General features: G+C 45.4%; 1 protein-coding gene across 1 annotated transcript in view; it reads right to left on the bottom strand.

Annotated features, from left to right (window-relative positions):
- The window catches only part of LOC147100311 (proprotein convertase subtilisin/kexin type 7-like), a 262,793-nt gene that overhangs the window by 8,867 nt on the left and 237,433 nt on the right, over positions 1-16,493 (bottom strand). The window contains exons 13-15 of the mRNA XM_085967871.1: positions 7,021-7,115; positions 1,905-2,001; positions 1,019-1,136 (exon numbers count right to left, since the gene is read on the bottom strand). Coding sequence (XP_085823997.1) covers positions 1,019-1,136; positions 1,905-2,001; positions 7,021-7,115 — 310 coding nt within the window. The remainder of the gene's footprint in view (positions 1-1,018; positions 1,137-1,904; positions 2,002-7,020; positions 7,116-16,493) is intronic.

Raw genomic sequence — 16,493 nt, forward strand, 5'->3', positions numbered from 1 at the left:
TCCTCCTAATATATCTTTGGGCTGGACATCCATTATGAGTATGCCTCTGAGAAGTTCCTTGGAACAGTTTTCTACATTAAAGGCGCTATAAAAATGCACGGTGTTGTTGATGAAACGTCAGCTCACTCTCTGTCTCTGCCTCTCCTTCCATCGCCTATCTCTCCAACTTGGTAACTCCTTCTATCCCTTTCTCCAGGTCATCCCATATCTGCCAGTGCTCAGTAAAAACTTCAATCACTTGGAGATTGTTCTACAAAACTACACACAGTGCCACTGACGTTACTCTGCAGGAACTATGATAAAGCTCCACAAACACATTGGTAACTGGCTAACTGTGTCAGCATCGCCTACAACTGCAACGCGTACCCTGTTAATGAGCTTAAATAGAAAGTCCTATGTACGGGCTGTGGTCGTGACAGTCACTTGTGGATTGGACATTGAATTCACCTCCGCGCCCACGGCAGACAAATCTGGACCACTCTGAAAGATCAAGGGTCAACGTCTTAAGTGGGGTGATGACCTGGAACTGCAACCTGCGATTACAGGGAGCGGCTTAACTTCTAAACAATGGAGGCGCCATCAACAGAAATGACTGGTTAGTTGTTGTGGCCAGTTCTTCCATTTAAAAACTGGTCTGGGGTGTAACACATGATTCAAGTGATACTTGGCTGTAAAACGCCGTCCAAAGATCATTACTGCAACAGAGTCACCATCAACAACCCAGCACTTTGGCTGACGTGCCCCCATCTGGGACCATTTTTAATGTGAAATCGGACTCCAAAGTAACTGGAGAAGCAGGAAGGAAGCAACATGTCACTGCCCATGTGGAGAAAAATTAGGAGATAAGATTCCTCCAGCTGCACAACATTCACAACTGATTCTCAGTGAGTAACCCCCTGAAATCGGGCATTTTGTAATTAGGACAGCAAACCCCTTTAATAACAGTTGAACGATGTACATCCATACCATTTAAATAGTTATAGATGTTTAATGGAATCCGTACTGTGATAAATTTTACCTTTAGTGTATTTGGTGTCATGTAATTCCATTCCTGATCGGAGATCTCTAATCCAGGGGGACAGGGCAACGAGAAACTGTCATTCAGGAATTGTCCACTCATAGCTTCTTCAACAACCCTTTGCAAAGTCAAAGAAACACACAGTTAAAGACAACAATCTACTCAACTATTAAATCTTTTGGGCCGAACAGTGAGGTGTATCAGAGCTTGCCTAAGAAATGAGCTTCCAGTGGTAGCATGATGGGAACGCACTGTTTTTATCTTCCTCAGGTAGCAGTCCTAGAAGATGGGAAGATGGAAGGTTGTTTTTATTCATTCACAGGATGTGAGGGTCGCTGTCGAGGCCAGCATTGATTGCCCATCCCTAATTGATCTTGGGGAGGTGGTGGTGAGCCTTGTTCTTGAACTGCTGCAGTACATGTGGTGAAGGTACCCCAACATAGTTGCTAGTACTCCCACAGAGCTATTATCAGGTGTACAAGGATCCACTGACTACTGGATGGATCAGCATTGATTTGTCTTTTCTTTCACACTTCACATGTTCGCACTTGAATTCATCTCATTATAGTCGGATGTGGACTCTACCGGCAGTGACCCACACGGCTTGCTGATCTCAGTTGTATCTTTGAGAAGGAGAAAGACAACGTCTTTGGCGACCAAAAGCATGGTCAAAGATATGGGTTTTAAGGAGGGTCTTAAAGAAGAACGTCATCTCCGCTTTCTTTTTGCACAACTGCCGGTGCCTGGCTCAAGAATACAACTGGTAAAGCAAGCAAGCTCGACGCTGTCCTCCCTCCCTCCGCCAACTTGGCTGGGGAACAGCGAGCGATGCAAAGATCTTGGGGAAGAAAATTAAAATGATGTGAACATATGCAAAGGAGTTTACCTCTGTCGATGCTTGACATCTTCAAAAGACCAGCAAGAGCCGTATAGCGTGAGCTGCCATTGTTTGAGGGAGCCACATTTCCGCTGAGGGTTCTCGCCTGAGCAGAGAGAGAGAGAGATGTTGAGAACTGTATATATATATAAATAAATATCAGCAGTCAGGAGAAAAAAAAACACAACTGCTTCTGCTCGAACAGCACATTTTAGTAACAAATCAGAACCTAGAGACACACTTCAGCTATTGCACGTTGAGGTATGAATCACATTAACAGTAGCTGTAGGGTTAAAGATTTTATTAATCAACTGGGAAAGCCTTCAGTCAGTTTTGGTCAATGGTCTTCGGTGAGTTTACTGATCTCAGTCCAGGTGGCGGCAGGGGCACTACAATTAGCCGCAGTGCCCTCCCGACCCTCCGAGAACTCGGCGTTCCTCCAATTGCCTCTTCTGCATCCCCGATTTCCGTAGCCCCTCCATTGGCGGCCATGCCTTCGGCTGTCTAGGCTCTAAACTCTAAACTCTCGGTATTCCCTTCCTAAACCTCTCTGCCTCTCCTCCTTTAAGACGCTCCTTAAAACTTTGCTTTGGGTCACCTGTCCTAGTTATGTGGCTCGGTGTCAAATTTTACACAGGATCAAATTTTAATCTGATAACTCTCCTGTGCAGCGCCTTTGGGACTTTTACGACGTTAAAGGCGCTATATAAATGCAAGTTGGTGTTGGGATAGGAAGGTGCAGGGGGAATGTGGCCAGGATTCTTGCTCCTGATTGCTATCCAATGGTCCTGCTGGAAAGTTTTCATTGCTTACGATGTCAAGTGAAGTCTCGGAACAGGTTTGGGCGTGATGCCTGACATGAATCTTGTCATTCATGTGCAAATGACTTATGAAATAATACTGGGCAGCCTGCTGGTGGCGCTGTCCAGGGAGAGTATAAATACTTGGGCATGGGCCCAGCTTGCACAGGACATTCTTTAACAGGAACTAGTGAAGGACACAACTAGATCTCCATGTTGTAAAACAGTTGATTAAAGCTTTGTTTAACGCTTAGACCAAATGCCTAGTAGTTTTCTCACGTCAATGCCTATCACAGTAGAATAGTCCGCCAACACTCACTGTCTAGGCTCACACTTGCGGAATGGAGATTTAGACGAGGTACTTGAGGGTGGACCGCCACCCAAAGAACTGTATGCAGAGCAGGAGCCAAAAGCTTCACAAGAGGAAGGGAGAAAATTGGGGAGTCTTTTTTTTTGGGGGGGGGGGGGGGGGGGGGGCGGGGGGAAAAGCAGGAATTCTTCAGACGCAGCGTTCCGAGTGGTGAGTGAGACAAGTTTGAACCCGTGTGATCACACGTAGCGGGTGCCCGACCTCAACGTGCCGTCAGCGTGAATTGTGAAGCAGCAAGCAGTTTGTTTCCCCAAGGGAGCACAGCGCAGATGCTGCTAATCCTTGCTAGCTCAATTAATCATTCTAAATCTGAGATCGACAGATTCTTGCCAGCCCAGGGTATTAAAGGATATGGAGCCAAGGTGGGTGGATGGAGTTAGGATACAGATCAGCCGTGATCTCACCGAATGGTGGAACAGGCTCGAGGGGCTGAATGGCCTCCTCCTGTTCCTATCCCTCCACCGCCAGCCTGAACCGGATCATCCAAGCTAATGAGTAGGGTGGAATGGCACTGGGAGATTTCGCGAAGTAGGGGAAAAAAGGAGGCAAAAATATCCCTTAGAGATTTTCTGTTGACTTATAAGGGTACAGAATCAAACCCTTTTAATTGCTTATTTTTAGAAAGCATTTGCAATAACGGATGAGATCCAGCTTCTGAGGAATGCACAATAACTTAAAATGTCCAGGTCAATGGGAATAAATTCCTTCAAGCTTTCAGAATCAAATTATTCAGATTAAAACACTTGTCAAAATAAAGAGCACACTTAGTCTAATAATGCTAACCTGAATTGCTTGTAATTTAGATGAAAATGGAATGAAAAAAATAAATCACATTTGTCGCTGATCCTTGCGTTTGTTTTCTATTCAGCCGGCAGTGAGTCGAGTCAGTTTAGCTCAGTCGGTATCACTCTCGCCCGAGTCGCAAACCCCACCCCTCTAGATAGCCAATCTAGGCTGACATTTCAGTGCTGCTTTGTCAGAGGTGCTGTCTTTCAGAGGACACATCAAACCGAGGCTCCATCTGCCAGTTCAGGTGGTCGTAAAATATCCCGAGAAGAACAGGGAGTTCTCCCAATGTCCAACATTTCTCCCTCTACCACTACTAGAAAGATAGTAACTGGCCATTAATCTCTTTTGGCGTTGGTGGGATCCTGTCGTATGCAAATTCACTGCCATTTCTGCCTGCGTAGCAACAGTGGCTGCACTTCAACAGCCATTCACTACTATCAAAAGCGCTTTGTGATGTCGTGGGGACATGTCAAGATAGCATGTAAATGCAAATTCTCTCAGAGAGGGAGGGAGAGAAAAAAAGTGAGCACAAAGGAGAAGGGAACACGAAAACGGGTTAATTAATGAAGTGTCACATTGCCAATGAGCTGGGGACCTGCTTTTTGCAGATGAAAGCTAGTCAGCAAAAGAGTAAGAAAAAAAATGTCAAAACTGAACTCGAGAGAAGTGTGATGCAAGAGGGCATAGTTCAGGATCAGGGCAGGACGTGAAAATAGAGCCAGTGCCAGATAACACACAAAAAGAAAATAAAACCCTGAGCAGTGGCCAATTATAGGACCATTCCAGTGTGTCAAGCTTCCCCAGTGGAAATGACAGATGGAAAGAGGCCGAGACAAGAGAGATTTCTGAGCTCAAACAAAAGTTGGACAGTGTAAGACAGAGCTAATGAACAACAGATAAATGGTTAACAGTCCAAAGAAAGTTAACAGGGGCAGCAGAAAGGAAGCCCTGTTCTTCTCTAAGTTTGCACCTGGCTATCATCTATAAAAAGGGCGATAGTGATACAGCACATTGGTGTATCAATGCACTGGGCTGTGGCGTGTGAGTGAGGCTGCTTGCTTGCATAGTGATTACCCAAACCAAACCAAAGAACCATGGATCGTCATCTTTACTTTTCATTCATCAACCCAGACGTGACTAATGTTACTGATAAGACAGGCCCTATTGAGCTGAAGGCCAAGATAAACACTCCTGGGTGGCTTATTGGGTCAATGCGCTGCCAGGTGTGCTAGAACAGGAAGATCCCAAACCTGATTCCCAATCTGTGTTGCGTTGGCATTCCATTGGCCTCACAGACCCCAGGGCTGGAAGAAGGGAGAAGATGGCCAGGATTCCCATCCCTGAACATCACCCAGTTACCACTGCTGGTAAGTGCCTGCTACGGCCACTGGGTGTGGACATGATCAGGTTCTACTGCAATGTCTGCGATCGACTAGCCTAATGATACTCACTGTCTAGCTTCACACGTGGAGAATGGTCACTTGGGATGTAATACTGTAGGGCTTCCAGTGCTGTGGAACTGTACGCCATTATGAGCCACTAGCCTAGAAATTTCATGCCATTTTTGAACTTGGAATTGGCATAATCTTGACGGGAGGTGGGGAATTTAAATTCTGACAGGTTTCCACCTCTAATGCTTCCACCCACCTCCTCCTTTGTGACAGCACTTTTGGAAGCAGGGCTGGCTTGATGCTGGGCTCCCCTGGAATTCCAGCCGGTTCCTTCCAGTGGAACGTATACCTGCATGAAGCAGGCTTTCATATCACAGGAAGCTTTCGATTAACCGGCCACTAAATAACTGGAAATGTCGGTTAACTGGCAAAATTCAGGAGTCGGTTCAGATAACTTTTTTTTACTTTTAGTTACTTTTTTTAAACTCATTTCTGGCTGTGCAAGCGTCTAACTGAAGCTGTTGCTAAGCTACAGAGACGCTTGCAAGCTGTGCTGATTGTTTTGAAGCTGTTGCTAAGCAACGGGGTTTGTTGCTAGATACGGAGCTCAGAAGCTCCGTATGTTTTAACTATAGCGCTCGATTCTCCGGCATTGTTGATAGACCGGCACCAGCTCGGTCCCGTCTGTGCCGGATACCAGAAAGTTTCCTGTACATAGAATTACATGGAATGTTACAGCCCAGTCCAAAGATGTGCAGGTTAGGTTGATTTGGCTATGATAAATTGACCCTTAGTGTTAGGGGATTAAATACATGTGGTTACAGGGATAGGGTGGGATATGTGTCGTTGCAGGCTCGATGGGCCGAAATGGCCTCTATCTGCACTGTAGATTCTGTGATTCTGTGAAACAGGCCATTCGGCCCAACAGGTCTATGCTGGTATTTATTCTCCACGCGAGCCTTATCCCACCTTACTTCATCTCACCCTATCAAGAGATCCTTCTACTCCTTTCTCATGCATGCCCTTATCTAGCTTCCCTTTAATTTCTTCGATGCAATTCGCCTCAACTACTCCATGTGGTAGGCCCATAAGTGGGTCTTGCAATGCCATATCCCAATGGCAATCGATCCGAGAGAGATTGATTGCTGTTAGGCGAGTGGCCGAAGAATCCCGGATGAGGGAGCTTACCCTTTAAAGGAACCAGCCTGCGTTCCTCATCCCTCCCTGACTGTGCGGGAAAGTGCCGATCTAAAACCCTGCTGGCTCCGAGGAGCGGGCACCCCAGTGGCACCGCTGTTGGTGTTGGTGCCTGCCCCTGTTATTTACCTGTCCCCAGAATGTGGGCTGAGGCAGGACGAGGGCAAACAGGCTGGCGGAAGTCCCGTCCTGCCATACTGCCGGTGGAGGAAGTAAGATTCCGGAATTTCTAGGCCACTATCGCCAGGAAAGGAGGGGAGAAAATTAAGAAATAGCAAAGAGAACTCCGTACAGGATGCCATCCAAATATTTCCAACAAGCTCTGGAATATAAGTTTGTGTGTGTTGGCACAGAGTCTTACAGCACAGGAGGTCGTCATTCGGCCCATCGTGCCGGTGCTGGCTCTTTGAAAGAGCTCTCCAATTAGTCCCGCTCCCCTGCTCTTTCCTCAGAGCCCGGCGAAGTTGTACAACACTCCCTTTCACTTGGGGCGCCCCAAACTGTAATCTGAACTACATCCCCATCAATTCTGCATTCAGTAATGTCATCTCCTGGCGTACTACGGGGAGTCTGGTTACCTAGATCACGAATGACCATCTTGTAGATGCCTTCCGCCCGCTCACCCCAGCATCGCACAGTCGAATACATCCAGTCGGTGAAGCCAGAAGCATCCCTGTATGGAGGAAGACAACAGATTGTGTAGTTAGTCAGCGATTATCTTCTAACCTCCTCGTTTAATGAGCTATCTGTGGACTCTCTCTGCAGGACTGTTCCCATTTCAGGGCTAGGGCTGCCAGTTTGTTGAGTGTGGTGAGGCTGCCATTACCTGCATGGTGGAACAGGCTAGGTCCGCATCACGAGACAGGCAAATGGGGAATTTTACATTAGCTTACAATTCAAGTCTTCTGAATAGGGTCCAATGTCAGCCCTGGCAACACTCTCCCTTACAGGTAATAACATATGCTTCAATATATTTCCCCACTTCTACTCCCTCTCCCCATTTTAAGCCAGGTTCTTCTCCTCAGACTGCAGATGAGGGAGCAGACACTCTTGTCCTGGGCAGCAGCCAGAGTTGTCCAGGTTCCTCCAACTCTCCTTCCAACCCTGTTGGGAAGCACCAAGTCTCGCGTTACAACTCGCTCCACAGTGACAGCCCCATGGGGGGAAATCAATGACACAAATTCACATTCTGCCCGTCAACATTTCCAGCCCCACTTTACAATATTCAGTATTGGACTGCGTTTTTAAGCAAACGTTTAGACGTTAAAAAAAAGACAGCTGAGGACAGTCAATATTCAAAGGACCAGAATAAGGGGTCGGCCATTTAGGACTGAGATGAGGAGAAATTTCTTCACTCAGAGGGTGGTAAATCTTTGGAATTCTCTACCCCAGAGGGCTGTGGAGGCTCAGTCATTGAGTATATTCAAGACAGAGATCGATAGATTTTTGAATATTAAGGGAATCAAGGGATATGGGGATAGTGCGGGAAGGTGGAGATGAGGTAGAAGATCAGCCTGATCTTATTGGATGGCGGAGCAGGCTCGAAGGGCCAAATGGCCGACTCCTGCTCCTATTTCTTATGACCATTTTACTCAACCCTATACCCCCCAAAACATTAGATCCCCATTAGAGCTTATACGCAAGAGCAAATATCCAAATGGTTCTGCTGGGTTGACTTCAAAACTTATTTCTTTGAATAGGACATTGCCTTCAGCATTTCAGACTGGGTCACAGCCAACATTAAATAACTGTTCTGGAGTGGAAACCACAATACTGAGTGTTTCACTGCAAGATTAATCATCTGGCTTTCAAATTCATTCCTGTTGGATGGAATATTTTTGCCTAGATGTCAGATTACACACAGTAACATTATGCATCATGTCCTTCATGGGCACAGTAATAAAAATTTTTTTTTTAACTACAAGCACAGAGCTAACATTGGAAAAGCCCAAAGATAACATTATTAAAATGTGCATACACAAAGCTAAGAAGGAACAATATAAACTGGATTCTGAGGGGGCATGAGAGCAAGTTAAACTGTTCTTCATAGACAAATAGGCTGCTGAAAAGAGAGTGAGAGAAAAAATATCAGACATGTCTCAGTATCGAGACATTCTTTGTGGGTTCTGTAAACTTTATGGGTAAACTTGAAGTTCACATGTATTTGCCATTTCTTAACCATCATTTTTATTCTCAAATTGTCTTCAGGATTACTTAGTCAGTCATAGTTTGCTGACTGGGAATTTAACCATCATTCTGTTTTCAGAAAAGAATGCAGTTTTGTAGAAAGTTTCTCGCCTTTCCCCATTTGGTTCTCCACCTTCCCTGAAAGTTACAATTCCTGCTGGGCTACAGTTTATTGGGAATCAGCTGCTCTCTGGTACCAAGCGACCATTCTTCAAGTTTGACCCAAGATAGCAGGCTACTTGATCTGGAGGGCAATCAACCAGAGCACAATCATATTCTCACTTAACGAGAGACTCGCTACGTAATTTTCTTTTTCTCAATCTCCCCTCTGGTTATTTTGCCAATTATCTTAACTCTGTGCCCTCTGGTTACTGACCATCCTACCAGTGGAAACAACTGATTTAATCTATCAAAACCCCTCATTATTTTGAGCATCTCTATTAAATCCCCTCCACCTTCTCTGCTCCAAGGAGAACAATCCCAGCTTCTCTAATCTCTCCACATAACTGAAGTCCCTCATCCCTGGCACCATTCTGGTAAATCTCCTCTGCCTTGACATCCTTCCTAAAGTGTGGTGTCCAGAATTGGACACAATACCCCAGCTGAGGCCTAATCGGTGATTTACAAAGATTTGTTTTGTCTGATTACACTCCTGTGAAGTGCCTTGGGACGCTTTACTACATTAAAGGTGATGTATAAATTCAAGTTGTTTTTAGCATAACTTCTTTGCTTTTGTACTCTATGGGCAGGATTTTCATTCAGGAGTCAGGTTGGAGGCGGGACTACAACTTTCAGGGATTTGTCCCGCCTCCATTGAGATGCAGCCAATCCACGCGATCTTAACTTGATTGACCTTGTTGAGCCCGCCCAGTGGGCTCAGCAGGCCAATTAAGGGCCACCTGGCAACAGGTGACGTCACAGACTGAAATTTCATCTGTCAAGAGCTTTTGACAGATGAAATATCAGCGTTTCACAGCTGTTTGAAGCTGTCAAACACTGACAGTCTTACTTCTAACACGAGTCCTTCTCCACAGACTCGGTTAGAAATCTCTCCTACACAGAAAGCTGAAGGCTGTCACTTTTGACAGTTCGCAACCATTCTGCTTTCTGTGCCGGTGAGATGAGGGACTCCCAAGGCCGAAAGGAAGTAAGGCTGAAAAGGTAAGAAAAGGTATGTAAAACTTATTTAATCATTTTGGACACACCAAACACAATTACCTTTGCACTCACTCACCTGAACACCGACATCTCGACCCCTCCAAGTCCTTCAACCCGACGGCCCGCCTCCTCTAACTTGGCGTGGTTTGGAGCCGTCGGGAATCCCACACTTCAACCTTAAAAATAGGGATTAGGCTAAAAACTGCCTGTTAACAAACAGTTAATTGGCACTAATCCCTCCCGCCTTGGGTAGGCGGGTCCCAGTGCGGGGCGGGTACCCGCCTCCTTTGAAACTGGCATGGAGGCGGGTTTGGGTGCGGGACCCCTGATTTCGGGATTTAACCCCCCACACGCCTCCAATCCCGCCTCCACGGCCCAATGAAAATCCTGCCCTATGCATCTATTTATAAAGCCAAAGATTTTATAGGCTTTTAAAAAAAAAGAAAAATTGCAAACATAGGAAATACACATAGAATTACAACACAGAAACAGGCCATTCTACCCAACGAGTCCAGCTAGGTATTAATCCTATATGCCCATCCTTTTTCTATGCACCTTTACCCCCCTTTCATTCAAACATCCATTCAACCTATTCTGAAATGTTGACATGGTCTCTACTTCAAGCACTAACCTCAGTAGTTCATCTACAGCCTCATAACCCTCCGTGTAAAAAATATTTCTCCTGCTCCTTGCCCTAAATCTCTTACTTTTAATCTTGTATCAATGTCATCTCATTCTAAACACAGCAGGTCAGGCAGCATCTGAAAGGATGAACATTTCAGGCGTAAGACTTCACCAGAACCTTTTACAAGAGACCTTAGAGCATATCCCTTTTCCATCCTCTTTACTGCAAGTGGTACATGGGAAAGAGAAAATGGACAAAAATAGAGCAGAGGAGGTTAAGAGGAGACTTGATAGAGGTGTTTAAAATCTTTTTACATATATTTTTTATCCACACCTTTGTTTTGGCCCTTCCCCCTTTTTTCTCTCTCCCACATGGCAGCCGTCTCCCATTCTGCCAGCGCATTTCACACCTAATCTAGAGCCATCCTTTGTCTCCACTAGTCCTATCACCATCTCGTCTGGTTTTGAATACCTCTTAATGTCTCTTCACTTCTCTTTTGTTCTCTGATCCCCATTTCCCAGCCCCCAAACTGGCCTTTTAATCTGTTTCATTTCCTGTGCTTTTTCAGTCCTGACGAAGGGTTTCGACCTGAAACGTTGACTCTATTTCTCTCTCCGCGGCTGTTGCCTGGCCTGCTGAGTTTTTCCAGCATTTTCTGTTGTTATTTCGGATTTCCAGCATCCGCAGTATTTTGCTATCGTACTACTGTTTAAAATCTTGAAGGGTTTAGACAGAGTAAATAAAGAGAAACTGTTTCCAATGGCTGAAGGGTCGATAATGAGAGGACACAGATTTAAGGTCAATAGCAAAATACTGCAGATGCTGGAAATCTGAAACAACAGAAAATGCTGGAAACACTCGGCAGGTCAGGCAGCACCGTGGAGAGAGAAACAAAGTTAACGTTTCAGGTCTGGGACCCTTTGAAGGTTTCTGACGAAGGGGGGGGGGGGGACCGACTGGATTGCTCTTCGAAAGAGCCGGTGCAGACTTGATGGGCCGAATGGCCTCCTTTTGTGCTGTGCTGTGCTATTCTAGGATGCTTCTCGGACGCATCCGGGAAGGCGCTGAACACCTCGAGCAAGCGGAAGCCAAGCGCAGGCAGCGCAAGGAGCGCACGTCAACCCAAGCACCCCACCCACCCGCCCCTTCAACCACTGTCTGCCCCACCTGTGACAGAGTCTGTAGGTCCCGCATTGGACTCAGTCACCTGAGAACTCATTTTTAATGTGGAAGCAAGTCATCCTCAGTTCCGAGGGACTGCCTAAGAAGGAGAAGACGACTATTCTAGGATTCTATAATTCAGACCCTCAAGGTTAGAAATTAACAAATGTAATAAAGACTGGAACGACCCTCAATTTCTCAGGAGGCTTGGGGCACCGCGGCTAAAAGTTCTTACACTTCAGGTACATTTTACACTGAATATGCTACATACCACCCGCTAGAGTTAAAGTGTGGTTTTGCTCCTTGGTGATACCCATGGTAATTGTAGGGATGAGTCGAAGGCATGCCCAGTTCTCATTGGTAGAAGCACCACCTTAGGCAGGGAGATCAGTGAGGCAAGTAACAGTCTCAGTTCCTCTATTCCACCTGCTGCCAATGACCATTACTCCGGTCCCACCAGTCAACAAAGCAGCTTTAGAATTTTTGCATCACAATACAACATCTGCAACTTTTGAACACTATTCATGGTCTGAAGTTTCAGGATATTGTCATTGTGACTACAGTAGGCCTTCTCTGTGTGGTGTTATTGAGAAAGCTCCTCGTATGGTTCCTCCATTAGTGAAGGAGCTAGAAACAGCTTGAATTATATCACAGATAGGAAGGAGTCCTCAAGAGAAGGGCCCTGGCAGAACACCAATATAGCAAGAACACAGAGGCCGTTAAGTGCCCTGAAACAATGCGCTTAATGGTCTGTTAGTGTTCTGCACCAGAATTGTCAGCAATTTATTCCCACGCCTTCTGAAATTCCTTAGATTCAATCAGCAGTATTGAGTAACCAGATCTTGTACACCGCAGGGTTCAGCGGTAGATCAAGGGTTACCTCAATCTGGTCTGAGCATTTTATAACCAATTCGTTCTGACTGAATGTAGTTAAATGAATTAGCAGCACAGCAGATTGGTGTACCAGCCATACCATAGTTTATGCCTGTAATTTTCCACCACCACCCCCCCCACCGCAGTTCCTCCTGATCTTACTGGCATGCGAAGGCGAGTACATTCCTGATGTTTTCTCCAGTCAAGGAGGGCAGGCTATCAAGTGAGCGTCACTGGGCTCCTCTCATGTAAATCCTAGAGGACAGCAGTGTTGTCTTCAGCTACTTCCGGCTGCATGCAAGATTCTTCATTGGTGGGAAGGAACATAAGAAATAGGAGCAGGAGTCGGCCACACGGTCCTTCGAGCCTGCTCCGCCATTCAATGAGATCATGGCTGATCTTCGACTTCAACTCCACTTTCCCGCCCTATCCCCATATCCCTTGATTCCCTTGGAGTCCAAAAATCTATCGATCTCAGCCTTGAATATACTCAATGACTCAGCATTCACAGCCCTCTGGGGTAGAGAATTCCAATGATTCAATGAGTGAATGGGACTTGAGTGAAGAAATTTCTCCTCATCTCAGTCGTAAATAGCCGACCCCTTGTCCTGAAGCTATGCTCCCTAGTTCTAGACTCTCCATTACATGTAACATTATAGCCTATAATTTCATGTTGGAGATAGTGGTGGTTGTGGCTTGGGAATCCTTACATCATATACTACTGTAGCTTGACTTTAATTATCTACCTGATTATTCATTCTCCTCTTTCTCAGTGTTTTCCCCACAAGTGTGTTACAGTTTCCATAAATTTCTGTAAATTCTTTATGGATTTTGTTCTGGTTATGTTACTTTTCTTTCTGCAATGGGGAGCTGTCTCGATTCCCCTCTCCTCAGACCTCCTTTTCCCAGGCCAATGGCTCCTTCCAATTCTCATTCCCAGTGTCCTATTCCTCTGATTTTCTCTCTCGTTGAACTGAATGTAAATTCAGATTAAGAAGTATGTTATCAATCTTGTGGATAGTTTGAGGTGTGTGTGTGCGTGCGTGCGTGTGTGTGTGTGTGTGCGCCTATTACCCCCGTCCACAATTCACTTTAATGGAAGGCTGGTGAAGTGGAGAGCCAAGGTCCATATTTCTGGCCCACACTTAATTTCACTCAGAGACTTCACTTTGGTCTCTTCTCTCAACAGTTCTGTTGGAAGATGTGGGAAGCACAGCATCGGAGCACTCCTGGGATTGCAAGAGAACTTTCCACACATCAGAGCTGAAGTGGATTCTTTCAATGTTAGGGAGCCTGACTAAATTCTTCTGGAGTGTCAGTGTCACTGCACAGGAGAGGAGGACACAAGTGGAACGTAGACTCGTAACAGCACAGAAGGAGGCCATTCGGCTGGTCGAGCCCATGCCGGTTCTCTAAGAGCACTTCAGCTAGTCCCACTCCCCCGCCATTTCTCCGTAGCCCTACACATTTTTTTTCCTTCAGGTACTTATCTAATTCCCTTTTGAAAGCCATGATTGAATCTGCCTCCAACACCCTTTCAGGCAGTGCATTCCACTCACTGCGTAAAAACGTTTTTCCTCATGTTGCCTTTGGATCTTCTGCCAATCACCTTAAATCTGTGTCCTCTGGTTCTCGACCCTTCTGCCAATGGGAACAGTTTCTCTCTATCTACTCTGTCTGGACCCCTCATGATTTTGAACACCTCTATCAAAGCTCCTCTCAATCTTCTCTGCTCCAAGGAGAACAACCCCAGCCTCTCCAGTCTATCCACATAACTGAAGTCCCTCATCCCTGGAACCATTCTTGTAAATCTTTTCTGCACCCTCTCTAAAGCCTTCACATCCTTCCTAAAGTGTGGTGCCCAGAATTGGACACAATACTCCAGCGTTTTATAAAGGTTCATCAAAGCGGAACATCGGTAGTGGCTCCGAGGAGGACAGCTGCAGGCATCGTCAGAGAGATGGATTGGGACATGGAGAGTAGCATAGATGTAAACTAGAATAGATCTAAAAAATATTAATGCATTTTGCTGGTTTCAGCTTTAGAGTTCAGGTGACAGCTGCTGATTAGGAAGTTGAAGAGGGTCTTTAGGTCCCAGAAATGACTGGTTTGCTCATTTATGTTGTTAATGGTTCCATGCATGTTTGCTGTGAGCTGATGGCAAGGTGTGAATTGTATTTATCATTTCACTTGCCTTTGGATACAGTCATACTGTGGTATGTAGCAAACCTGTGCAATATTGTTCATCTACTAGGGAACCATATATGAGCCATCTCCAGTCTTTAGCAAAAGCATGATTCTTCCCTTGATTCAGCCTGGGAAAGGCAGTGATGGAGAATTCAATGGTGAATGGTTCCGATAGGTTAAAAACAAAACCAGAAACAAAATCTGACGATTTGAAAGAAAGACTGACTTGCATTTATATAGTGCCTTTCATGACCTCAGAGATGTTTGAGAGATTACAAAACACCAGTGGCACAGGATGCCAAAACTACCAAATTCACCTGCAGTTTAACTGGAAATTTGTTTTCTAAAAGCCATTAAGGGCTATTTTGTTTCTTCAGAAGTGTTTCTTACAAACCCATTACAGACTTTTCTGATTGTATTCATTAAAAAAATTTCATTCAATGCTTTGCCAAATAGTTTGTTCTTCATATTTCTATGTAATTTCAAAACATGAATTAAGTGTAGCGTTCTGCCTGAATTTAATATCCACTATTCTGAAGCGATTGCGTTGTGTAACACGAGGCTATACTTAATCCAATATACTCAGATTACTGAAAGTAGAGTACTTATTAACAGTCGGGTCACCCCACTCTGTGAATTGATAAACTTAAGAGGGAGGGGAGAAATAGAGAAAGAGATAGAGATAAACAGAGATAGAGAGATGAATGTTGGTTGTAGAGATTTAGTGCCTGTTGCAAGAATTGAAGATCATTGTGTAACAGCTTGTCATCTGCAAGCAGGCTGCTTTAGCCATGTGGGAAAGATTAAACAGAGGTCTAATAGCTGATGAGTTGCAGAGTCAGCGGGCTGCTAGTCTCACTTGGGGGCTTGTGACAAATGGCCGGCAGTGTTGATGGACCGAATGCTTTTGCTCTTTGCAGTTGATGACAGTTTCTAAGTGGTTGGCAGTCTGATGTGGAGAGTGTGCTGATCTCTGCGCCCAATAGAGAAAGCCCAATGCATCCTATACTTTATTGAGGACATTCTGCATAATCCCACTGAACCGCTCCCTTTCTGTACATACTCTCGTCACTAGGGCATTCTGCGCTGTGCAAGATGTAGACACCAGCTCTCGTGATTTTCAGCAAAGAAAGGTGTAAACTGACCCATGCAGTAATTGAGTGATTCAGCAATTTATAGTTTATTGCACTATAAACGTAATTAACTTTTGCTGTGTTTAGATTTAAGAAGCAAAGTCGCTGTGATACGGTGCCAGGGTTAAGGACATCTCCTTGGGGCTGGAGAGGAACTTGGAGTGGGAGGGGAAAGATCCAGTTGTCGTGGTCCATGTAGGTACTAATGACATAGGTAGGACTAAGAAAGAGGTTCTGCTGAGGGAGTATGAGCAGCTAGGGGCCAAATTAAAAAGCAGAACCACAAAGGTAATAATCTCTGGATTACTACCTAAGCTATGAGCAAATTGCCATAGGGTCAATAAGATCAGAGAGATGAATGCGTGGCTCAAAGATTGGTGTGGGAGAAATGAGTTTCGATTCATGGGGCACTGGCACCAGTACTGGGGAAAGAGGGAGCTGTTCCGTTGGGACATACTTCACTTGAACTATGCTGGGACCAGTGTCCTGGCGAATCGAATAACTAGGGCGGTAGATAGGGCTTTAAACTAAATAGTGGGGGGGGGGGGGGGGGGGGGGGAGGGTTCAGGTGAAGGGGAATTTAGAAAGTCAAAGAGAAAGGAGAAGGCAATAGTGCAGGGTAGCGATAGGGGTAATGATAACCAGAGTGTGACAGGAGGAGATAGAGCGTACGAACATAAGCGTGCACCAGCAAATAGAGTCAGAGTAGGGAAAAATGGTAAAAAGA

The sequence above is a fragment of the Somniosus microcephalus genome, chromosome 26 (assembly GCF_052327205.1).
Source record: "Somniosus microcephalus isolate GS21.2 chromosome 26, FLI_Smic_1.0, whole genome shotgun sequence".
NCBI classification, from domain to species: Eukaryota; Metazoa; Chordata; class Chondrichthyes; order Squaliformes; family Somniosidae; genus Somniosus; species Somniosus microcephalus.